Source organism: Eubalaena glacialis, chromosome X (assembly GCF_028564815.1).
Source record: "Eubalaena glacialis isolate mEubGla1 chromosome X, mEubGla1.1.hap2.+ XY, whole genome shotgun sequence".
In the NCBI taxonomy this organism is placed as follows: Eukaryota; Metazoa; Chordata; class Mammalia; order Artiodactyla; family Balaenidae; genus Eubalaena; species Eubalaena glacialis.
The window spans coordinates 50,499,522-50,526,733 of NC_083736.1; the positions used below are offsets into that span (position 1 = coordinate 50,499,522).

The 27,212-nt window shown below is 37.2% G+C and overlaps 1 protein-coding gene across 1 annotated transcript in view; it reads left to right on the forward strand.

Moving 5' to 3' along the window:
• The window catches only part of KLF8 (KLF transcription factor 8), a 341,777-nt gene extending 315,013 nt beyond the window's left edge, over positions 1 to 26,764 (forward strand). The window contains exon 7 of the mRNA XM_061178361.1: positions 26,143 to 26,764. Coding sequence (XP_061034344.1) covers positions 26,143 to 26,324 — 182 coding nt within the window. The 3' untranslated portion in view covers positions 26,325 to 26,764. The remainder of the gene's footprint in view (positions 1 to 26,142) is intronic.
• The last annotated feature ends 448 nt before the right edge of the window (positions 26,765 to 27,212 follow it).

The window sequence follows — 27,212 nt, forward strand, 5'->3', positions numbered from 1 at the left end:
TGCATTGGGTCCTCATTGCTTGCGTGTGGGCTTTCTCTAGTTGCAGCGAGCAGGGGCTACTCTTCATTGTGGTGAACAGGCTTCTCATTGCAGTGGCTTCTGTTGTTGCAGAGCATGGGCTCTAGGCACATGGGCTTCAGTAGTTGCAGCACATGGTCTTAGGAGTTGTGGCTCACGGGCTCTAGAGTGCAGGCTGAGTAGTTGTGGTGCATGGGCTTAGTTGCTCTGCGGCATGTGGGATCTTCCCGGACCAGGGCTTGAACCCATGCCCCTTACATTGGCAGGCAGATTCTTAACCACTGCACCACCAAGGAAACTCTAACTCTTCTTTAAATGTTTGGTAGAATTTCCCTTTGAATCCAACAGACCTTGAACTTTTGTTTGCTGGGAATTTTTTTTGTTTTTTTGGTAACAAATTTCACTACTAGTGATCAGTCTGACTAGGTTGTCTATTGCTTTCTAGTTCAGTTTTGGAAGGTTGCATGTTTCTAGAAATTTGTCCATTTCTTCTAGGTTGTCCATTTTGTTGACATATAACTGTTGATAGTTTTCTCTTTTAATTTTTTTATCTCTCTGCAATTCATTGTTATTTCCTCCTTTTTCATTGTTTTGTTTATTTGTATCCTCTCTCTTTTCTTTTTGAAGAGCCTGCCTAAAGATTGATCAATTTTGTTTATCTTCTCAAAAAAAAACTAGGTCTTAGTTTCATTGACCATTTCTATTGTTTTGTTTTTGTTTATGTTTTGTCTCCATGTTATTTATTTCCTTGCTGATCTTTATGATTTCCTTTCTTCTACTGACTTTGGGCTTTCTTGTTCATCTTTTTCTAATTCCTTTAGATGGAAGTTTAGATTGTTTTTTTGAGATTTTTCTTGTTTCTTCTGGTAGGCCTGTGTTGACAAAACTTCCCTCTTAGAACTGCTTTTGCTGCATCCCATAGATTTTGGAAAGTTGTGTTTCCATTTTCATTTACGTGGAGGTACTTTCTGATTTCCTCCTTGATTTCTTCATTGAACCATTACTTTTTGTAGAAACCTGTTGTTTGGTCTGCATGTGTTTGTGCTTTTCCCATTTTTCTTCTTGTAATTGATTTCTAGTTTTATACCATTGTTGTTGGGGAAAAGTACATGATATTATTTCTATCCTCTTAAATTTATTGAGTCTTCTTTTGTGGCCTAGCATGTGATCTATCCTGGAGAATGTTCCATGTGCACTTGAAAAAAATGTGTATTTTGCTGTTTTGTGATCAAATGTCCTATAGATATCTATTAAGTCCAACTGGACTATTGTGTCATTTAAGACCACTGTTGCCTTATTGATTTTCTGTACAAATGGTCTGTCAATTGCTATAAGTGGAGTGTTAAAGTCCCCTACTATTATTGAATTATTGTCATTTTGTTTTATGTATTTAGGTGCTCCCATATTGGGTTCTTATATGTTAACAAAATATCATCTTCTTGTATTGATTCCTTTATCATTATATAATGCCTTTGTTTGTCTTTGGTTATGGCCTTTTTTAAAAAGTCTCTTTTGTCTTTGAGTATTGCTACCTCTACTTTCATATTTATTCCATTTGTGTGAAATATCTTTTTCCAACCCCTCAGTTTCCATCTGTGTGTGTGTTTAACTCTGAAGTGAGTATCTTGTAAGCAGCATACACATGGGTCTTGTTCTGGTATTCAGTCACCATATTTTTTTATTGGAGCATTTAGTCCATTGACATCTGAAGTAGTTATTGATAGGTATGTACTTATTCCCATTTTATTACTTGTTTTCTGTTTGTTTTTGTAGTTCTTCTCTGTTCATTTCTTCTTCTGTTTTTCTTCCCTTGTGGTTTGATGATTTTTTTAAGTAGTATTATTGTATTCCCTTATTTTTTATTTTTTGGGTCTCTACCATAGGTTTTTGATTTGTGGTTAGCATGGGGTTCATATATGTTAATTTATAACTATATCTACTCTTTTAAACTCATAGTCGTTTAAGTTCAAACACATTCTAAAAAATCTGCATTTTTTACTTCCTTCCCCAACATTTCGGTTTTTTTGATGTCATATTTTGCATCTTCATGTTTATCTCTTAACTGTTTATGTAGTTATAGTTGCTTTTAAAATTTGTTGTCTTTTTAATCTTTGTACTGGCTTACTTAATTGGTTGATCTTCAATCCTTACTATATATTTGCCTTTCCTGGTGGGATTTTCCCTTTATAATAGACTCTTACTTCTTTTCCACTTAGAGAAGACCCTTTAACATTTCTTTTTTGGTAGGTTTAGTATTGATGAACTCTTTTAGTTTTTTCTTGTCTGAGAAGTTCTTTATCTCTCTGATTCTGAATGATAATCTTGCTGGGTAGAGTATCATAGGTTGCAGGGTTTTTTTCCCTTTCAACACTTTGAATATATTATACCACTCCTTTCTTGCCTCCAAAGTTTCTGCAGAGAAATTAGCTGATAGTCTTATGGAGGTTCCCTTGTATATGATTTTGTTTTTCTATTGATTCCTGTATAATTCTGTCTTTAACTTTTGTTATTTGTAAAAATATGGTATGTCTTGGTGTAGATCTGTTTGGGTTAATCTAGTTTGGTACCCTCTGTGCTTCCTGTACTTGTATATATGTTTCCATCTTTAAGTTTGGGAAGTTTTCAGCCATAATTTACTCAAATACGTCTTCAATCCCCTTCTCTCTCTTCTTCTTCTTCTGAGACCCCTATAATGTGAATGTTGGTATGCTTAATGTTATCCCAGATATTTTACACTATTTTTATTTTTTAATTTGTTTTTCCTTTTGCTGTTCTGATTGGGTGATTTCCATTATTCTACCTTCCAGATCACTTATGTGTTCTTATGTATCACTTAATTTGCTATTCCTTCCTTCTAGTGTGTTTTTTATTTCACTTATTTAATTCTTCAGTTCTGAATGGGGCTTTTTAAATGTTTTCTACTTGTTACAATTTTTACTGTGTTCATCTATAATCTTCCCTAATTTACTTAACATTTTTGTTACCAATGCTTTGAATTCTTTATTTGTCAAATTGTTTATTTCTGTTTCATTATTCATTTTTTTCAGGTATATTCTCTTGCTCTTTTGATTGAGAGCAGTTCCTCTGCCTTTTCATTTTGCTTAAATTTCTCTGTCTCTATTAATTTAGGTGAAACAGTTACCTATTACTTTCTTGAAGGGGTATTCTTATGTGGGAGTGCCCTGTACAGAATGTGTGTGCCCAATGCCTTTGCCTGGAGAGCTGGATTTGATGTGGATGCAAGTCATTTCTTTCCCCAGGGTGTGCTGGCAGCTATCACTTTGGTGGGGCTGGAGATGGAGAAGCTAGAGATGGAGCTGGGTGTGAGATGGAACTTCCCCTCTGCTCAGTAGCCATCATGGCCCTATCGGGGTGGGGTCTGATCCCATGTTGCTGGAGCAGAAGCCCTGAGGGTCAGGCTTGAGCTGTCTCTGTTTAAGTGTGTCTTTTCCCTTCTCCCAGGATTGGGGTCCTTGTCCCAGAGGGGCAGAGTGCTGAAGCAATGTGACTCTGTGCAAGCTCTAGGCTCGTGTCAGCTACAGACAGAGGTTGAAGCTATCTCCATTTTGCTGCCTGTGGAGGCACCCACAATTGTTTGCCTTGCTTGGCTCAGACACAGCATTGGATGGAAGTCCCCTTTGTCCCTCACAGCTGATTTAGTCCCCAGCTTCTGCTGCACCCACCCAGTTGTGGAATCATAATGCAGGGCAGGTGGGAGTCCTGTGGGGATTCTCAGCATATACAGGGCATGAGCTGTGGTAGAGTGGCTGCTGTCAGAGTTTTGGGCTACATCTGATGCATTGCTTGAGTAAGCACTAACAATAGCTACCACCACTCTACACAGGCTCTCCTCTGGGAATCAGTATCCTCTGCATTCTACAGCCAAGTCTTCTTCCTGGTCATGGCAACCCTAGATCCAGTGCGGCACTGTGACAAGAAGTGAGCAGGCCAAAGCATTTGCTGGGTTCAGGCTGGGATGCATGCAGAGAAGGCCATGGAAACCTGGCAACCATTAGATCAGTCTTCTCTCCATCCTGCCTCAGAGGCAAGCCAGCATACACACGTGCTTATCACTAGTGAAATCCAGGCTTCCCACAGCCCTCCTGTTAGTCCAATCATTCCTCCAACCAACCAAGTGAGCTCATCTCCCCCGCTCAGGAGTCCAGGACTTGGGTGCCCAATCTGTGGCTCTCATGGCTCATTTCCAAGGGCTGGTGTCTGCCTGTGCATTCTCCCCTTCCTTCTGAGGCCCCTCCCAGGGGCACAGATCCTGACCTAATCACTTTTCTTTCCTTCCTACCACATTATATGTGGATCTTTCTAACAGCCTTGGTTGTATAGGAGTCTTTCTGCCAGTTTTCAGCTAGCTTTCCGTGTGACTTGTTCCATGTATAGTTGAATTTTTGTTGTGTTCATGGGGAAGATGAGCTCGATGTCCTCTTACTCCTCCATCTTGATCAATCCCCCTCTTGCTGCATTTAGAATTCTCTCTTTATGTTTAATTTTTGCCATTTTCATTATGAAATCTCTTGGTATGGGTCTCTTTGCATTCATCTTGTTTAGGACTCTATGTGCTTTCTGTACCTGGATATCTGTTTCCTTCTTCACATTTGGGAAGTTTTCAGCTGCAATTTCATCAAATTCATTTTTGACACTTTATCTCTCTTTTCCCCTTCTGGAAGCCCTATATTGTGAATGTTAGAACATTTGATATTGTCTCAAAGGTCCCTTAAACTACCTTAATTTTTTTAAATTGTTTTTCTTTTTGCTGTTCTGATTGGGTGATTTCCATTATTCTACCTTGCAGATCACTTACGCATTTTTCTGTATCACCTAGTCTGCTGTTATTTTCTTCTAGTGAATTTTTAATTTCAGTTATTATATTCTTCAGTCCTGACTGTTTTTTAAAATATTTTCTAGTTTCTCGTGAAATTCTAATATGTTCATCTGTTCTTTTCGCAAGTTCATTTAGCATTTTATTAGTAATGCTTTGAACACTACTTCTGATAACTCATTATTATTTTGTTTTAAATAAAGCAGTGTGTACATGTCAATCCCAAACTCCTTAACTCTCCCTCCCTGCTACCTTTCCCCCTTGACGACCAAAAGTTCATTCTCTAAGTCTGTGAGTCTGTTCCTGTTTTGTAAATAAGTTCATTTGTATCATTTCTTTTTGATTCTGCATATAAGTGATGTAATATAATATTTGTCTTTCTCTGACTTACTTCACTTAGTGTGATAATATCCAGGTCCATCCATGTTGCTACAAATGACATTATTTTATTCTTTTTAATGGCTGAGTAATATTCCATTGCATATATGTACCACATCTTCTTTATCCAGTCGTCTTTTGAAAGACATTTAAGTTGCTTCCATGTCATGGCTATTGTAAATACTGCTTCAATGAATATTGGGGTGCATGTATCTTTTTGAATTATGGTTTTCTCTGGGTATATGCCTAGGAGTGGGATTGCTGGGTCATATGGTAGTTTTATTTTTAGTTTTTTAAGGAATCTCCATACTGTTCTCATAGTGGCTGTACCAATTTACATTCCCACCAACAGTGTAGGAGGCTTATCTTTTCTCCACATCCTCTCCAGCATTTATTGTTTGTAGATTTTTTGATGATGGCCATTCTGAATGGTGTGAGTTGGTACCTCATTATAGTTTTGATTTGCATTTCTCTAGTAATTACTAATGTTGAGCATCTTTTTTAATGTGCATTTTGGCCATTTGTATGTCTTCTTTAGAGAAATGTCTATTTAGATCTTCTGCCCATTTTTTGTTTGGGTTATTTGTTTTTTTGATATTGAGCTCTATGACCTGTTTGTATATTTTGGAGATTAATCTCTTGTCAGTTGTTTCATTTGCAAATATTTTCTCCCATTCTGTGGGTTGTCTTTTCATTTTTTTTTGAAGGTTTCCTTTGCTATGCAAAAGTTTTTAAGTTAAATTAGATCCCATTTGCTTATTTTTCTTTTTATTTTCATTACTCTAGGAGGTAGATGAAAAAAGGTCATGCTGCAATTTATGTCAAAGAGTGTTCTGCCTGTACTTTCCTCTAAGACTTTTATAGTGTCCAGACTTACATTCAGGTCTTTAATCCATTTTGAGTTTATTTTTCTGTATGGTGTTAGGGAGTTTTCTAACTTCATTCTTTTACATGTAGCTGTCCAGTTTTCCCAGCACCATTTATTGAAGAGACTGTCTTTTCTCCATTTTTTATTCTTGCCTCCTTTGTCATAGATTAGGTGACCATAGGTGCATGGGTTTATCTCTTGGCTTTATATCCTATTCCCTTGATCTATATTACTGTTTTTGCACCAATACCATACAGTCGTGATTACTATAGCTTTGTAGTATAGCCTGAAGACAGGGAGCCAGATTCCTCCAGATCTGTTTTTCTTTCTCAAGATAGCTTTGGCTATTTGTGCTCTTCTGTGTTTCCATACAAACTGTAAAATTTTTTGTTCTAATTCTGTGAAAAAAGCCCTTGGTAATTTACAAGGGATTGCACTGAATCTGTAGATTGCTTTGAGTAGTATAGTCATTTTGACAATATTGATTCTTCCAATCCAAGAATATCTTATATATCTCCATCTGTTTGTGCCAACTTTGATTTCTTTCATCAGTATCTTATAGTTTTCTGAGGACAGGTCTTTTGTCTCTTTAGGTAGGTTTATTCCTAGGTATTTTATTCTTTTTGCTGTAACGGTAAATGGGATTGTTTTCTTAATTTCTCTTTCTGATCTTTCATTGTTAGTGTATAGGGATGCAAGGGATTTTGTGTATCAATTTTGTAACCTGCAACTTTACCGAATTCATTGATTAGCTCTAGAAGTTTTCTGGTGGCATCTTTAGGATTTTCTTTGTATAGTATCATGTCATCTGCAAACAGTGATATTTTTACTTCTTTTCCAGTTTGGATTCCTTCTATTTATTTTTCTTCTCTGATTTCCATGGCTAGGACTTCCAAAACTATGATGAATAATAATGGTGAGAGTGGACATCCTTGTCTTGTTCTTGATCTTAGAGGAAATGCTTTCAGTTTTTCACCATTGAGAATGATGTTTGCTATGGGTTTGTCACATATGACCTTTATTATGTTGAGATAGGTTCCCTCTATGCTCACTTTCTGGAGAGCTTTTATCATAAATCATTGTTGAATTTTGTCAAAAGCTTTTTCTGAATCTATTGAGTTGATCATATGGGTTTTATTCATCAGTTTGTTAATATGGTGTATCACATTGATTGTTTTGTGTATATTGAAGAATCCTTGCATCTCTGGGATAAATCCCACTTGATCAGGGTGTATGATTCTTTTAATGTGTTGTTGGATTCTGTTTGCTTGTATTTTTTTTGAGGATTTTTGCGTTTATGTTCATCAGTGATATTGACCTGTAATTTTCTTTTTTGTGTGATATCTTTCTCTGGTTTTGGTATCAGGGTAATATTGGCCTCATAGAATGAGCTTGGGAATGTTCCTTCCTCTGCAATTTTTAGAAGAGTTTGGGAAGGATAAGTGTTTCTTCTCTAAATGTTTGATAGAATTCGCCTGTGAAGCCATCTGGTCCTGGACTTTGGTTTGTTGGAAGATTTTTAATCACAGTTTCAATTTCATTACTTGTGATTGTTCTGTTAATACTTCCTATTTCTTCCTGGTTCAGTCTTGGAAGGTTTTACCTTTCTAAGAATTTGTCCATTTCTTTCAGGTTGTCCATTTTATAGGCATATAGTTGCTTGTAGTAGTATGTTATGATCCTTTGTATTTCTGTGGTGCCAGTTGTAACTTCTCCCTTTTTATTTCCAATTTTATTGATTTAAATTCTCTCCCCCTTTTTCTTGGTGAGTCTGGATAAAGTTTTATCAATTTTGTTTATTTTCTCAAAGAACTAACTTTTAGTTTCATTGATCTTTGCTATTTTCTTTCTCTCTATTTCATTTATTTCTGCTCTGATCTTTATGATTTCTTTCCTTCTAAGTTTGAGTTTTGTTTGTTCTTCTTTCTCTAGTTGCTTTAGGTGTAAGGTCAGATTGTTTATTTGCGATTTTTCTCGTCTCTTGAGGTAGGATTGTATTGCTATTAACTTCCTTCTTAGAACTGTTTTTGCTGCATCCCATAGGTTTTGGGTCATCATGTTTCCATTGTCATTTGTTTCCAGGTATTTTTTGATTTCCTCTTTGATTTCTTCAGTGATCCATTGGTTATTTAGTAGCATATTGTTTAGCCTCCATGTGTCTGTGTTTTTTACAGTTTTTTTTTCCTGTAATTGATTTTTAATCTCATAGCATTGTAGTTGGAAAAGATGCTTCATATAATTTCAATTTTCTTAAATTTACCAAGGCTTCATTTGTGACCCAAGGTGTGGTCTATCCTGCAGAATGTTCCACATGCACTTGAGAAGAAAGTGTATTCTGCTGCTTTTGGATGAAATGTCCTATAAATATCAATTAAGTCTATCTGGTCTAATGTGTCATTTAAGGCATGTGTTTCTTGATTAATTTTCTGCCTGCATAATCCGTCCATTGGTGTAAGTAGGGTGTTAAGGTCCCCCACTATTATTGTGGTACTGTTGATTTCCCTTTTTACAGTTGTTAGTATTTGCTTTATGTATTGATATTCTGCTATGTTGGGTGCATAAATATATACAAATGTTATATCTTCTCCTTGGATTGATCCCTTGATCATTATGTAGTGTCCTTCCTTGTCTCTTGCAACAGCTTTTTTTTAAAGCCTATTTTGTCTGATATGGGTATTGCTACCCCAGCTTTCTTTTGGTTTCCATTTGCATGGAATTTGTTTTTCCATCCCCTCACTTTCAGTCTGTATGTGTCGCTAGGTCTGATGTAGGTCTCTTGTAGACAGCATACATATAATTCTTGTTTTTGTATCCATTCAGCCAGTTTATGTCTCTTGGTTGGAGCATTTAATCTATTTACATTTAAGGTAATTATCAATATGTATGTTCCTATTGCCATTTTCCTAATTGTTTTGGGTTTGTTTTTGTAGGTCTTTTTTCTTCCCTTCCTCTTTTGTTCTGTTCTCTTGTCTTTCTTGCCTAGAGAGGCTCCTTTAGCAATTGTTGTAAAGCTGCTTTGGTGGTGCTGAATCCTCTTAGCTTTTGCTTGTCTGTAAAGCTTTTGATTTCTCCATCGAATGTGAATGAGAGCCTTGCTCATTAGAGTATTCTTGGTTGTAGGTTTTTTAAACAAATGCCATAAAGAAAGAAAAAGAAAGACATCATAAATTATAAAGGGATCAATACAAGAAGATAATATTACACTTGTTAAATTTATGCACCCTATATTGGAGCACCTAAATATATAAAATACATACTAAGGGACATAAAGGGAGAAAGGGACAGTAATACAACCATATTAGGGGCCTTTAATAACCACTGACATCAATGGACAGATCATTTAGACAGAAAATTCAATAAGGCACCAGAGGTCCTAAACAACAAAGTAGACCAGTTGAACTTAACTGATATCTACAAGACACAATATCCAAAAAACAAAACAAGGCAAAACATCAAAATACACATTCTTTTCAAGTGTGCATGGACTGTTCTCTAAGGTAGATCATATACTAGGTAACAAAACAAGCCTCATAAATTTAAGAGGATGGAGATAATTTCAAGCATCTTTTCTGACAACAGCAGTGTGAATCTAGAAATTAAACACAGAAAGAAGAACAGAAACAGAACAAACACGAGGAAAATAAACATGCTACTAAAATAACCAATGGGTCAAAGATGAAATCAAAGAAGAAATCAGAAAATACCTAAAGACAAACAAAAATGAAAACACAACCTGACAAAATTTATGGGATACAGCAGAAGCAGTTCTAAGAGGCAAGTTCATAGCAATACAGGACTTCCTCAAGAAACAAGAATAATCAAATAAACAACCTAACCTACTACCTAAAAGAATTTCAAAAAAGAAGAACAAACAAAACCAATGGTCAGCAGAAGGAAAGAAATAATGAAGATTGGAGGGGAAATAAATAAAATAGATTTTTTTAAATAATAGAAAATGTCAATAAAACCAAGAGCTGTTTTTTGCGGGGTTTTTTGTTTGTTTTTTAAGATAAACAAAATCAACAAAATCTAGCCATGCTCACCAAGAAGAAAAGAGAGAGGACCCAAATAAATAAAATAAAGAATGAAAGAGGATAAATACCTGATAACACAGACATAAAAAACATTATAAGAGAATACTATGAAAAGTTATGTACCAAAAAGGTGGACAACCTGGAGGAAATGGACAAGCTTCTAGAAACATACAGCTTGCCAAAAGTGATTCAAAAAGAAACAGATAATTTGAACAGACTAATCACTAGAAGTGGAATAGAATTTGTAATTTTAAAAACTCCCTGCAAACAAAAGTCCAGGAACAGATGACTTCACTGGAGAATTCTATCAAACATACAAAGAAGAGCTTATACCTATCCCCCTGAAACCATTCCCCCAAAATTTAAGAGGATGGAACACTCCCAAATTCATTCTATGAAGCCACCATCACCCTGATACCAAAACCAAAGACACTACAAAAAAAGAAAAAGAAAAAGAAAATTACAGGCCAATGTCTTTGATGAATATTCAGGCAAAAATCCTTAACAAAATACTAGCAAACCAAATCCAACAATGCCTAAAAAGGATCATGCACCATAATCAAGTTGGATTCATTCCAGATGATTCAACATTTGCAAATCAATCAGTGTGATACACCACATTAACAAAAGGGAAGACAAAAACCACATGATCATCTCAATAGAGGCAGAGAAAGCATGTGACAAAATTCAACATCCATTCATGATAAAAACTCACAAAAATGGGTATAGGGAGAATGTTTCTCAACATATTAAAAACCATTTATAACAAACTCACAGCCAATGCAATACTCAATGGTGAAAAGCTGAAAGCCTTCAAGCTAAATTCAGGAACAAGACAAGGACGCCGACTCTCACCAATTCTATTCAACATAGTATTGGAATTTCTAGCCACCACAATCAGACAAGAAAAAGAAATAAAAAGTATCTAACTTGGAAAAGAAGAGGTAAAACTGTCACTATTTGCAGGTGAAATGATCATCTATATAGAGAGAGAACCCTATAGTCTCCACACAAAAACTATTAGAACTAACAAATGAATTAAGAAAGTTAGCAGGATACAAGATTAATATACAGAAATCTGTTGCATTTCTTTACACTAACAATGAAAGAATACAATTTAAAGTCACATCAAAAAGCTTTAGGAATAATCTAAACCTAGGAGGTGAAAACTATAAAACATTCGTAAAGGAAATTGAAGAGGATTCAAAGAAATGGAAAGATATCCCATGCTCTTAGATTAGAAGAATTAATATTGTTAAAATGACCATATTACCCAAAGCAATCTACAGATTTAATGCAATCTTTCTCAAAGTACCCATGACATTTTTCACAGAACTAGAGCAAATAATCCTAAAGTTTGTATGGAACTACAAAAACCAGAATTGGCACAGCAATCCTGAGGAAAAAGAATAGAGCTGGAGGCATAACCCTTCCAGAATTCAGACTATACTAAAAAGCTACAGGAATCCAAACATTGTGGTATTGGCACAAAAACAGACATATAGCTCAGTGGAACAGAATAGAGAGCCCAGATATAAACCCACACTCCTATGGTCAATTAATCTATGACAAAGGAGGCAAGAACATACAATGGAGAAAAGACAGTCTCTTCAACAAGTGGTGTTGGGAAAGTTGGACAGTTTAATGTAAATCAATGAAATTAGAACACTGCCTCACCCCATATACAAAAATAAACTCAAAATGGTTTAAAGACCTAAATATAAGACATGACACCATACAACTCCTAGAGGAGAACATAGGCAAAACATTCTTGGACATAAATCATAGGAACATTTTCTTAGATCAGTCTCCCAATGCAAAAGGAAAAAAGGCAAAAAATAAGTTGGACCTAATTAAACTTAAAATCTCTTGCACAGCAATGAAAATCATAAAGAAAATGAAAAGAAAACATATGGAATTGAAGAAAATATTTGCAAATGATGCAATCAACAATGGGTTAATTTCCAAAATACACAAACAGCTCATACAACTCAATATCAAAAGAACAAACAACCCAATCAAGAAATGGGCAGAAGACTGAAAAAGACATTTCTCCAAAGAAGACATACAGATGGCCATCAGGGACATGAAAAGATGCTCAACATTGCTAATTATTAGAGAAATGCAAATCAAAACCACAATGAGGTATCACCTCACACTGGTCAAAATGGCTATCATCAAAATCTACAAATAATAAATGTTGGAGAGGGTGTGGAGAAAAGGGAACCCTCTTATATTGTTGGTGGGAATGTAAATTGGTGCAGCCACTGTTGAAAACAGTATGGAGATTCCTTTAAAAACTAAAAGTAAAGCTACTATATGATCCAGCAATCCCATTCCTGGTTATATATCCAGAAAAGACAAAAACTCTAATTTGAAAAGATACGTGCACCCCATGTTCATAGCAGCACTATTTACAATAGCCAAGACATGGAAAAAAAAACAGTTACCCATCAACAGAGGATTGGTTTAAGAAGATGTGGTATATATATAATGGAATATTACTCAGCCATAAAAATGAAATATTGCCCTTTGCAGCAACATGGATGGACCTAGAGAACATTATACTTAGTGAAATAAGTCAGACAAAGACAAATATATGATATCACTTGCATGTGGAATCTAAAAAGTAATACAAAAGAATCTATATACAAAACAGAAACAGACTCACAGACATAGAAAACAAACTTATGGTTACCAAAGGGGAAGGGATTACGGGAGGGATAATTTAGATTTATGGGATTAACAGATACAAACTACTATACTTAAAATAGATAAGAAACAAGGATCTACTGCATAGCATAGGGAGTTATATTCAGTATCTTGTAATAACTTGTAACGGAAAATAATCTGGTAAGAAATATACATGTATAAATATAACTTCAAATATATATATATATTTATATATATACATTTACAATGTTGTATTAGTTTCAGGTGTACAGTGAAATGATTCAGTTCATTTTGCTCTACACCTAAAACTAACAAACACAACATTGTAAATCAACTATACTTCAATAAAAGAAAAGAAGCTTCCCCCTATGTTTACTTCTGTAATTTTATGGTTTCTGGTTTTACATTTTAGATGTTAATCCATTTTGAGGTTATTTTTGTATATGATATGAGATAAGGGTCCAATTTCATTCTTTTGTATGTGGATATCCAGTTTTTCCAACACCATTCATCAAAGACATTCTTCTCCCATTGTTTGTTATAGACACGTTGTTGAAGGTCAATTGACTGTAGATGCATGTATTTCTATCTGAGCTCTCTATTCCATTGGTCTATGTCTCTATTTTTATGTCAGTACTTTACTATTTTGATTACTGTAGCTTTGTAATATATTTTGAAATCAGGAATTGGAATGCCTCCAACCTTATTCTTTTTTATCAAAATTGCTTTGGCTATTCGGGGTCTTTTGCAGTTCCACATGAACTTTAGAATTCTTTTTTCTATTACTGTAAAGAACACCATTGGGGTTTTATAGGAGTCACATTGAATCTGTAGGTCATTTTGAGTTATGGATATTTTAACAATATTAATTTTACCAATCCAAGAACATGCGATATCTTTCCAGATGGAAAGATGTCTGTGCCTTCTTTAATTTCCTTCATTGGTGTTGTATAATTTTCTGTGTACAAGTCTTTAACCTCATTAGTTAAATTTATTCCTAAGTATTTTATTCTTTTTGTAGCTATTTTGAATTGTATTGTTTCCTTCATTTCTGTTTCAGATACTTTGTTGTTTGTGTTTAGAAACATGAGTGATTTTTCTCTTTTGATTTTGTATATTGCAAGTTTACTGAATTCTTTAATTAGTTCTAAATCCTTTAATTAGGTCAGTTTTTTGTTTGTTTAAAATTTGGTGTTGTTTATGTATATGATCATATCATCTGTAAATGAAGATAACTTTTTTCTTCCTTTCTGTTTTGGGTGCCTTTCTTTTACTGAAGTGTAGTTGATTTACAATGTTGCATTAATTTCTGCTGTAGAGCAAAGTGTTTCAGTTATACATATGTATACATTCTTTTTTATATTATTTTCCATTATGGTTTATCACAGGATATTGAATATAGTTCCCTGTGCTATACAGTAAGACCTTGTTTATCTACTCTATATATAATAGTTTGCATCTGCTAACACTAAACTCCCAATCCATCCCTCCCCCACATTCCCTCCCCTTTGGGCATAAGTCTGTTCTCTATGTCTGTGAATCAATTTCTGTTTCATAGATAGGTTCATTTGTGTCACATTTTAGATTCCACATATAAATGATATCATATGGTATTTGTCTTTCTCTTGCTTACTTCACTTAGTATGATAATATCCAGGTCCATCCATGTTGCTGCAAATGGCATTATATCATTCTTTTTTATGGCTGAGTAATATTCCATTGTATATATGTACCACATCTTCTTTATCCATTCATCTGGCTATGGACATTTAGGTTGTTCCATGTCTTGGCTATTGTGAATAGTGCTGCTATGAACATAGGGGTTGCATGTATCTTTTTGAATTTTAGTTTTGTCCAGATATATGCCAAGGAATGGGATTGCTGGATCATATGGTGACTTTACTTTTAGTTTTTTAAGGAAACTCCATACTGTTTTCCATAGTGGTTGTACCAACTTACATTCCCACCAACAGTGTAGGAGGGTTCCCTTTTCTCCACACCCTCTCCACCATTTGTTGTTTGTAGACTTTTTAATGATGGCCATTCTGACCAGTGTGAGGTGGTACCTCATTGTAGTTTTGGTTTGCATTTCTCTAATAATTAGCGATGTTGAGCATCTTAGGTGCCTTTTACTTCCTTTTCTTGTATAATGCTCTGGCTACGGGTTCCAGTACTATGTTGAAAAGAAAGGGGAAGAGTCGGCTTCCTTACCTTGTGCTTCCTTCCTTCCTTACCTTGTGCTTAGGACAAAAGCTTTTAGTTTTTTGCTATTGATTATGATGTTAGCTGTTGTCATGTATGTCTTGTGTTGAAGTAAGTTCTTATATACCTATTTTGTTGAGCATTTTAATTATGAATGGATATTGAACTTTTTCAAGTGCTTTTACTCCATCTATTAAGATGATCATGCAGATTTTTTCTTAAATTTGTTAATGTGTTTTATCACGTTCATTGATTTAAATATATCGAACCATCCTTGCATCATCCCAGGGATAAGTCCAACTTGATCATGGTGTATAATCCTTTTAATGTACAGCTGAATTCAGTTTGCTAGGATTTTGTTGAGGATTTTTGCATGTATATTCATCAAGGATATTGGCCTATAGTTTTCTTATCTTGTGCTTTGTTTGGTTTTGATATCAGGGTGATGCTGTTCTCATGGAATGAGTTTGGAAGTGTTCCCTCCTCTCCCATTTTTTGGAAGATTTAAGGAAGATTAGTATAAATTCTTTGAATGTTTTGTAGAATTCACTTGTGAAGACTTCTGGTCCTGGGGTTTTCTTTGTTCAGAGATTTTTGATTACTGATTCAACTTCCTTATTCTTTATTGATCTATTCAGGCTTACTATGTTTTAATTCAGTTTCTGTAGGTTATGTTTCTAGGAATTTATCCATTTCTTATAAGTTGTCTAGTTTTTTGGCATATAACTGTTTATAATTGTCCCTTATAATCCTTTTTATTTCTGTGGCATCCATTGTAATGTCTCTTCTCTTATTTCTGATTTTATTTACTTCAATCTTCTATTACATTTATTCTTGATTCCTTCATCAAATCAATAAATGATTTGAATACCTGTATGTGCCAGACAATAGATTACACCAGTAGCCTTGTATTCATTGTAATCCATCTTGCATATCATGGCTAGATCATTTCAACGTTCAAATTTGATCAAGTCACTCTCGAGTTCAAAAATGTTTAGTGTTGCACACTCCCCCCACCCCCCAACCACTGCCTTCTGGCAGTGGTGTACCAAGAGGGACAGGGCAGTGGGAGCTGTTATAGCTGGAAGGAGTATCTTATCATTGACTTACAACTGGAACATGATGATAACAAAGAGCAAACTTTTAGTTTATTTTGTTTTAAAATTCTTTATAGTCAATGCCTATATCTGAGGCAGACTACTCTCGCTGCCCCCCTCTTTGGTATGTCACTAAATTTCATGCTAAAATCCAAATTCTTTACTCTGGCCTTTGTAATAGGGACCATCTCATGGAAATTCTGTAAAGATTTTTACAGAATTCAGGATGGCTGATCCCATGCATCATTTATGGTACTTCCTACCAGCCCATGCCCCCAACTGACTGGGTTGCTTTTCACCTACTGTTCTACCCATCTAAACCTACCCATGTTTCAAGCTTAATGCCTTCACACTAGCCCACAGATTATTAAGCCTTGGAACTTATATCATACTTTGTCACATAGCTAATATGTACATTTTATACTATTAATTATTTTCCCTATATATGTTTTGTTCTTCAATATCGATGATGTATTGATGAAGGTCATGAGTTGAGTTGTGCCACATGAAGTGCATTAGCACAAACAGGAGCCTGTTCAATGATAATAAAAGGTAACAGCTTGAGGGAGGGGCAAGATGGCGGAAGAGTAAGACGCGGAGATCACCTTCCTCCCCACAGATACATGAGAAATACATCTACACGTGGAACTGCTCCTACAGAACACCCACTGAACGCTGGCAGAAGACGTCAGACCTCCCAAAAGGCAAGAAAATCCCCACGTACTTGGGTAGGGCAAAAGAAAAAAGAAATAACAGAGACAAAAGAATAGGGACGGGACCTGCACCAGTGGGAGGGAGCCGTGAAGGAGGAAAGGTTTCCACACACTAGGAAGCCCCTTCGTGGGCAGAGACTGCGGGTAGCAGAGGGGGGAAGCTTCGGAGCCACGGAGGAGAGCGCAGCCACATTGGTGCGGAGGGCAAAGCGGAGATTCCCGCACAGAGGAGCGGTGCCGACCAGCACTCACCAGCCCGAGAGGCTTGTCTGCTCAGCCGCCGGGGCGGGCGGGGCCTGGGAGCTGGGGCTCGGGCTTCAGTGCTAGCCGGGAGGGAGTCCGGGAAAAAGACTGCAGCTGCCAAAGAGGCAAGAGAATTTTTCTTGCCTCTTTGTTTCGCGGCGCGCAAGGAGAGGGGATTCAGAGCGCCGCCTAAACGAGCTCCAGAGACGGGCGCGAGCCGCGGCTATCAGCGCGGATCCCACAGCAACAGGGACGCAGAGGGAAAAACGGAGAGATTCCCGCACAGAGGCTCGGCGCCGAGCAGCACTCACCAGCCCGAGAGGCTTGTCTGCTCACCCGCCGGGGCGGGCGGGGGCTGGGAGCTGAGGCGCGGGCTTAGGTCGGATCCCAGGGAGAGGACTGGGGTTGGCTGCGTGAACACAGCCTGAAGGGTCTAGCGCACCACAACTAGCCGGGAGGGTGCACGAGAAAAAGTCTGCAGCTGCCGCAGAGGCAGGAGACTTTTTCTTGCCTCTTTGTTTCGCGGCGTGCAAGGAGAGGGGATTCAGAGCGCCACTTAAACGAACTCCAGAGACGGGCGCGAGCCGCGGCTATCAGCGCGGACCCCAGAGACGGGCATGAGACGCTAAGGCTGCTGCTGCCGCCACCAAACAGCCTGTGGGCGAGCACAGGTCATTCTCCACACCGCCCCTCCCGGGAGCCTGTGCAGCCCGCCACGGCCAGGCTCCCGTAATCCGGCGACAACTTCCCCGGGAGAGCGCACGGCGCGCCTCAGGCTGCTGCAACGTCACGCCGGCTTCTGCCGCCGCAGGCTCGCCCCGCCTCCTCCGTACCGCTCCCTCCCCCCGGCCTGACTGAGCCAGAGCCCCCAAATCAGCTGCTCCTTTAACCCCGTTCTGTCTGGGCGGGGAACAGACGCCCTCAGGGGACCTACATGCAGAGGCGGGTCCAAATCCAAAGCTGAACCCCGGGAGCTGTCCGAACAAAGAAGAGAAAGGGAAATCTCTCCCAGCAGCCTCAGAAGCAGCGGATTAAAGCTCCACAAACAACTTGATGTGCCTGCATCTGTTGAATACCTGAATAGACAACAAATCATCCCAAATTTAGGAGATGGACTTTGGGAGCAGGATATATTAACTTTTCCCCTTTTCCTTTTTTTTGTGAGTGTAGATGTGTATGCTTCTGGGTGAGATTTTGTCTGTATAGCTTTGCTCTCACCGTTAGTCCTAGGGTTAGGTCCGTCCGTTTTTTTTTTTTTTTTTGGCTTAAAAATTTTTTTTTTCCCTAATAAATGTTTTCTTAATAATTTTTTCCTTATTTTCTATTTTTAAAAAAAATTTTTAATAAGTTTTTTCATATTTTTTATTTTAAAAAATTAAAAAAATTTTTTTTCTTAATAAATTTTTTCTAAATAATTTTTTTCTTATTTTTAGTATAAAAAATTAATAAATCTATTTTTAAAAATTAAAAAAATTTTTTTTTCTTAATAAATTTACTCTTAATAATTTTTTTCTTATTTTTTATTATAATTGCTTTATTTTATTTTATTTTATCCTCTTTTTTTCTTTCTTTCCATTTTTTCTCCCTTTTATTCTGAGCCGTGTGGATGAAAGGCTCTTGGTGCTCCAGCCAGGCATCAGGGCTGTGCCTCTGAGGTGGGAGAGCCAACTTCAGGACACTGGTCCACAAGAGACCTCCCAGCTCCACGTAATACCAAACGGCGAAAGTCTCTCACAGATCTCTATCTCAACATCAAGACCCAGCTTCACTCAACGACCAGCAAGCTACAGTGCTGGACACCCTATGCCAAACAACTAGCAAGAGAGGAACACAGCCCCATCCATTAACAGAGAGGCTGCCTAAAATCATAATAAGGCCACAGACACCCCAAAACACACCACCAGACGTGGACGAACCCATCAGAAAGACAACATCCAGCCTCATCCACCAGAACACAGGCACTAGTTCCCTCCACCAGGAAACCTACACAACCCACTGAACCAACCTTAGCCACTGGGGACAGATACCAAAAACAACGGGAACTACGAACCTGCAGCCTGTGAAAAGGAGACCCCAAACACAGTAAGATAAGCAAAATGAGAAGACAGAAAAACACACAGCAGATGAAGGAGCAGGGTCAAAACACACCAGACCTAACAAATGAAGAGGAAATAGGTAGCCTACCTGAAAAAGAATTCAGAATAATGATAGTAAGGATGATCCAAAGTCTTGGAAATAGAATAGACAAAATGCAAGAAACATTTAACAAGGACGTAGAAGAACTAAAGAGGAACCAAGAAACGATGACAAGCACAATAAATGAAATTAAAAATACTCTAGACGGGATCAATAGCAGAATAACTGAGGCAGAAGAACGGATAAGTGACCTGGAAGATAAAATGGTGGAAATAACTACTGCAGACCAGAATAAAGAAAAAAGAATGAAAAGAACTGAGGACAGTCTCAGAGACCTCTGGGACAACACTAAACGCACCAACATTCGAATTATAGGGGTTCCAGAAGAAGAAGAGAAAAAGAAAGGGACTGAGAAAATATTTGAAGAGATTATAGTTGAAAACTTCCCTAATATGGGAAAGGAAATAGTTAATCAAGTCCTGGAAGCACAGAGAGTCCCATACAGGATAAATCCAAGGAGAAACACACCAAGACACATATTAATCAAACTATCAAAAATTAAATATAAAGAAAACATATTAAAAGCAGCAAGGGAAAAACAACAGATAACACACAAGGGCATCCCCATAAGGTTAACAGCTGATCTTTCAGCAGAAACGCTGCAAGCCAGAAGGGAGTGGCAGGATATACTTAAAGTGATGAAGGAGAAAAACCTACAACCAAGATTACTCTACCCAGCAAGGATCTCATTCAGATTTGATGGAGAAATTAAAACCTTTACAGACAAGCAAAAGCTGAGAGAGTTCAGCACCACCAAACCAGCTTTACAACAAATGCTAAAGGAACTTCTCTAGGCAAGAAACACAAGAGAAGGAAAACACCTACAATAACAAACCCAAAACATTTAAGAAAATGGGAATAGGAACATACATATCGATAATTACCTTAAATGTAAATGGATTAAATGCTCCCACCAAAAGACACAGACTGGCTGAATGGATACAAAAACAAGACCCATATATATGCTGTCTACAAGAGACCCACTTCAAACCTAGAGACACATACAGACTGAAAGTGAGGGGATGGAAAAAGATATTCCATGCAAATGGAAATCAAAAGAAAGCTGGAGTAGCAATTCTCATATCAGACAAAATAGACTTTAAAATAAAGACAATTACAAGAGACAAAGATGGACACTATATAATGATCAAGGGATCGATCCAAGAGGAAGGTATAACAATTGTAAATATTTATGCACCCAACATAGGAGCACCTCAATACATAAGGCAAATACTAACAGCCATAAAAGGGGAAATCGACAGTAACACAATCATAGTAGGGGACTTTAACACCCCACTTTCACCAATGGACAGATCATCCAAAATGAAAATAAATAAGGAAACACAAGCTTTAAATGATACATTAAACAAGATGGACTTAATTGATATTTATAGGACATTCCACCCAAAAACAACAGAATACACATTTTTCTCAAGTGCTCATGGAACATTCTCCAGGATAGATCATATCTTGGGTCACAAATCAAGCCTTGGTAAATTTAAAAAAATTGAAATCGTATCAAGTATCTTTTCCGACCACAACGCTATGAGACTAGATATCAATTACAGGAAAAGATCTGTAAAAAATACAAACACATGGAGGCTACACAATACACTACTTAATAACGAAGTGATCACTGAAGAAATCAAAGGGGAAATCAAAAAATACCTAGAAACAAATGGCAATGGAGACACGACGATCCAAAACCTATGGGATGCAGCAAAAGCAGTTCTAAGAGGGAAGTTTATAGCAATACAAGCCTACATCAAGAAACAGGAAACATCTCGAATAAACAACCTAACCTTGCACCTAAAGCAATTAGAGAAAGAAGAACAAAAAAACCCCAAAGCTAGCAGAAGGAAAGAAATCATAAAGATCAGATCAGAAATAAATGAAAAAGAAATGAAGGAAACAATAGCAAAAATCAATGAAACTAAAAGCTGGTTCTTTGAGAAGATAAACAAAATTGATAAACCATTAGCCAGACTCATCAAGAGAAAAAAGGAGAAGACTCAAATTAATAGAATTAGAAATGAAAAAGGAGAAGTAACCACTGACACTGCAGAAATACAAACGATCATAAGAGATTACTACAAGCAACTCTATGCTAATAAAATGGACAACCTGGAAGAAATGGACAGATTCTTAGAAATGCACAACCTGCCGAGACTGAACCAGGAAGAAATAGAAAATATGAACAGACCAATCACAAGCACTGAAATTGAAACTGTGATTAAAAATCTTCCAACACACAAAAGCCCAGGACCAGATGGCTTCACAGGCGAATTCTATCAAACATTTAGAGAAGAGCTAACACCTATCCTTCTCAAACTCTTCCAAAATATTGCAGAGGGAGGAACACTCCCCAACTCATTCTACGAGGCCACCATCACCCTGATACCAAAACCAGGCAAAGATGTCACAAAGAAAGAAAACTACAGGCCAATATCACTGATGAACATAGATGCAAAAATCCTCAACAAAATACTAGCAAACAGAATCCAACAGCACATTAAAAGGATCATACACCATGATCAAGTGGGGTTTATTCCAGGAATGCAAGGATTCTTCAATATACGCAAATCAATCAACGTGATACATCATATTAACAAATTGAAGGAGAAAAACCATATGATCATCTCAATAGATGCAGAGAAAGCTTTCGACAAAATTCAACACCCATTTATGATAAAAGTCCTGCAGAAAGTAGGCATAGAGGGAACTTTCCTCAACATAATAAAGGCCGTATATGACAAACCCACAGCCAACATTGTCCTCAATGGTGAAAAACTGAAACCATTTCCACTAAGATCAGGAACAAGACAAGGTTGCCCACTCTCACCACTATTATTCAACATAGTTTTGGAAGTGTTAGCCACAGCAATCAGAGACGAAAAAGAAATAAAAGGAATCCAAATCGGAAAAGAAGAAGTAAAGCTGTCACTGTTTGCAGATGACATGATACTATACATAGAGAATCCAAAAGATGCTACCAGAAAACTACTAGAGCTAATCAATGAATTTGGTAAAGTAGCAGGATACAAAATTAATGCACAGAAATCTCTTGCATTCCTGTATACTAATGATGACAAATCTGAAAGTGAAATTAAGAAAACACTCCCGTTTACCATTGCAACAAAAAGAATAAAATACCTAGGAATAAACCTACCTAAGGAGACAAAAGACCTGTATGCAGAAAATTATAGGACACTGATGAAAGAAATTAAAGATGATACAAACAGATGGAGAGATATACCATGTTCTTGGATTGGAAGAATAAACATTGTGAAAATGACTCTGCTACCCAAAGCAATCTACAGATTCAATGCAATCCCTATCAAACTACCACTGGCATTTTTCACAGAACTAGAACAAAAAATTTCACAATTTGTATGGAAACACAAAAGACCCCGAATAGCCAAAGCAATCTTGAGAACGAAAAATGGAGCTGGAGGAATCAGGCTCCCTGACTTCAGACTATATTACAAAGCTACAGTAATCAAGACAGTTTGGTACTGGCACAAAAACAGAAATATAGATCAATGGAACAGGATAGAAAGCCCAGAGATAAGCCCACGCACATATGGTCACCTTATCTTTGATAAAGGAGGCAAGCATATACAGTGGAGAAAAGACAGCCTCTTCAATAAGTGGTGCTGGGAAAATTGGACAGGTACATGTAAAAGTATGAAATTAGAACACTCCCTGACACCATACACAAAAATAAACTCAAAATGGATTAAAGACCTAAGTGTAAGGCCAGACACTATCAAACTCTTAGAGGAAAACATAGGCAGAACACTGTATGACATAAGTCACAGCAAGATCCTTTTTGACCCAGGTCCTAGAGAAATGGAAATAAAAACACAAATAAACAAATGGGACCTAATGAAACTTAAAAGCTTTTGCACAGCAAAGGAAACCATAAACAAGACCAAAAGACAACCCTCAGAATGGGAGAAAATATTTGCAAATGAAGCAACGGACAAAGGATTAATCTCCAAGATTTACAAGCAGCTCATGCAGCTCAATAACAAAAAAACAAACAACCCAATCCAAAAATGGGCAGAAGACCTAAATAGACATTTCTCCAAAGAAGAGATACAGATTGCCAACAGACACATGAAAGAATGCTCAACATCATTAATCATTAGAGAAATGCAAATCAAAACTACAATGAGGTATCATCTCACACCGGTCAGAATGGCCATCATCAAAAAATCTAGAAACAATAAATGCTGGAGAGGGTGTGGAGAAAAGGGAACACTCTTGCACTGTTGGTGGGAATGTAAATTGATACAGCCACTATGGAGAACAGTATGGAGGTTCCTTAAAAAACTAAAAATAGAACTACCATATGACCCAGCAATCCCACTACTGGGCATATACCCTGAGAAAACCATAATTCAGAAAGAGTCATGTACCAAAATATTCATTGCAGCTCTGTTTACAATAGCCAGGACATGGAAGCAACCTAGGTGTCCATCATCGGATGAATGGATAAAGAAGATGTGGCACATATATACAATGGAATATTACTCAGCCATAAAAAGAAATGAAATGGAGGTGTTTGTAATGAGGTGGATGGAGTTAGAGTCTGTCATACAGAGTGAAGTAAGTCAGAAAGAGAAAAACAAATACAGTATGCTAACACATATATATGGAATCTAAGGGAAAAAAAAAAAAAAAAAAAGAGGTCATGAAGAACCTAGTGGCAAGATGGGAATAAAGACACAGACCTACTAAAAAAAAAAAAAAAAAAAAAAAAAAAAAAAAAAAAAAAAAAAAAAAAAAAAGGTAACAGCTTTTGCAATAGGAAAAATTGGTCTCCTTGCTGAATTCTGTAATCTGTGTATTCTAGCAATGAGCTCTTATCACCACAGGGTGTCACTGCTTTACAAGTCAAATTTTCTTCATTTGATTGTAGAGAAGATAGAAGTAGGAGAAATTCTTGAGAGATTGCAACAAAATGTATAGCAGTGTTTGGAGGTGTGGAGATGGAATAGAATTATATAGACCAAACTGAAAAATCCCATTTACACACTAAACACCATCTACAGTCTCATTCTCCTTTCCACTGGTAATTTGCTGTGTAGTCTTCCAGATCTTTTCTCTTTGTTTGTGGGTTGTGTGTGTGTGTGAGAGGGAGAGAGAGAGAAACAGAGAGACAGACACAGAGACACAGAGGTAGAGAAGTTTAGGAAACATAAATGGGATCCTACTCTGTGTGTGTGTATGTGTGTGGTGCATAGCCATTCAGTAGCTTTTTCTTTTCATTTTATAAAATTTCATTGGCCATCTTTTGTTTTCACTACATCCAACTCTATCTCATTCTTCTTAGCAACTAATGCAGCAATTTCTGTATATTGAAATGATTAGTAATTGGCATCTTTAATCCTCAAAATAGTTGCCTTGGTATTGTCCACAACTGTGAGTCAGAGTGAATTCCATTCTGTTGCCCATTGTTTGAAAGCTGTACAGTTAACTAGTAAGCACTTAGGAGGATTGATAAGTGTTGAGCAGTAAGTTGAAAAACAGCATATGCAAACCAGATTGCCACCAGAATTTAGAACAACATACAATAAAATGCTCTGGAGTATTTATAAGGAGAAGAGGAGAAAGAGCCAGAGTAAGAAAGACCATTAAAATACCAATGCATTTTGTACAGGTTGGCCAAAACGTTCATTCGAGTTTTTCCGTAAGATGTTACAGAAAAACCCGAGCGAACTTTTTGGCCAACCCAATACCTTCATTATCTCTTATTTATGATTATAAGATTATACATGCTCATCGTAGAAGATGGGAAATAGAGGAACACATTAGAAAGAAAACAATCGTTACCCTAACCCCATAACCTTAACTTAACCATAGTTAATATTTATTTTTTGCTCATAGCGTCTTACCTTTTTACTTTTAAATTTTTATTATAAGATACAGCTACATGATTTTTAAAACATTCCAACAATACAGAAAAGTGAAAAGTAAAAAGGGAAAGTCCTCTTCTCACCTCATTCTCATCTTCTCTTCTCATTCTCATCCTCACTTTCCGGATATTCACTCACTGTTAATAATTTCTCTCATAATTTACATTTAAGTGTGTTGATATTGCCTTTATTCTGAGTATATAAATATGTGTTATGTGACATATACACCATTATGGGGTTATACTGTGTTAATGTTTTTTATAATACTTTTTTTTTCATATAGTTTTCTACCCAAAGCATACATATTCCATATATAACCCAGGTGCAACCTGGGGATACTGAGCAAGCATGTAACTATTTCAAAAAGTTTGACTTGACACTTCTCCTCACCCCATTCCATGCCATTGAGTTTCTGATCTTTCACAGAAAAAGGCCTGTAGTCTTAACTGAAGACCCATTCCAGTGAACCACACATTCTTCCTGTGTGTATGGCTCTGTTTTAGACTATTATTTTTTGGGAGCTATTAGAGGAGAAAATACAGTTACTACCGTGTGGTATAGTGGAAAATGTCAAAGATTTGGGTTTTGATCCCAGTTTTATCATTTACTGGCTGTGTTTAAAGGATAAAATGTTTCATACAACCTTGTGAGATATTTTTATCCCTCTTTAGAGATGAAAAAACAGAGATCCAGCCAGGGAGAAGTGACTTATTTAAGGTCACACAACTACTATGTACTAGAGCCAGGATTCAAGCAAAGGCCTGTTTGAGGCACAGCCTATGTGTTTTCCATTCAACCATCGTGGCTTCTCTTTGGGACTTCAGTAAAGGTGAAAGAGAACATGTCTTTAAAGTGATTGCTTAATTTTTTGACGTTATAAAAGGTTATGTACTCTGTTATCTTTTCGGGATCCAAACGTCTCTTATCTGACTCCCTTTGTTTTGTCATATTCCCTTTTTTAGGAGAGAAGCCTTATAAATGCACCTGGGATGGCTGCTCCTGGAAATTTGCTCGCTCAGATGAGCTAACCCGCCATTTCCGCAAGCACACAGGCATCAAGCCTTTCCGGTGCACAGACTGCAATCGTAGCTTTTCTCGCTCTGACCACCTGTCTCTGCACCGCCGGCGCCATGACACCATGTGAGCGGCACAGACTGCACTAGAAGAGCTGCACTGGTCTTTTTCTTGTGTGTGTGTGTGTGTGTGTGTGTGTGTGTGTGTGTGTGTGTGCGCGTGCACGCGCGCGCAATGGGGTCATGACCATCTTTTCCTCTTTGACTCAGCTTGCCTCTGGGATGGGATTGGAACAGTTCACTGAGCCAGGCTGACGAAACTGGAGGAAAAGATAGCTGATCTTCCATGGGGACTCTTTACATTCCACCTTCATTTCTCCACTGACTAGTCCCCAGTTTTTTCAACCTCCGCATGGGTTGAATTCCAGTGCGGCACCCATGGTTGCCCCCCTCCCGTCCCTGTTATGAGATAGGACATTTTTCCTACAATAAGAAAACAGGAATCAAATTCAAGGCTGTGAACAAACATACGCTGCTTTTTGTTCTTATTTTCCTCTTGTTTTATAGAACTCTTACCCATATTTCTGAATCAGTACATCAAAGTGGTTGGTAGTGTCCTAAATTAACTTTTTTCAAGTTCCTAGACAGAAGAGGGCATAACATTGTAGTTGGCTGGTAAGTTTTACAGGGATTTGGGTCCTGAGTATAGGGCACATTCTCAGTGAATAAGCTGAGTCCCATACCAAGCTCAAAGGTTTTGTAAAGCCAATCCTATTTGTTCTTACAGTTTGGTTTTCAGACAGTGCTGGTGCTTCTTGCTTCTTTAGTCCATCAAAGGGAATGAAAGGATCTTTTTGTCCTTCTCCTTTTCCTCCTCTTCTTCCTCCTCCTCCTTCAGGATTAAAGATTTTGCTGCACAATTACATTCTTTGTTTTGTTAAATTTGGACAAAAATTCAAAGCACACGTTGACATGCCAGTAGGGTAAAAAGTGTTCCAGGAGAGTAAGTTGGGCAGTGG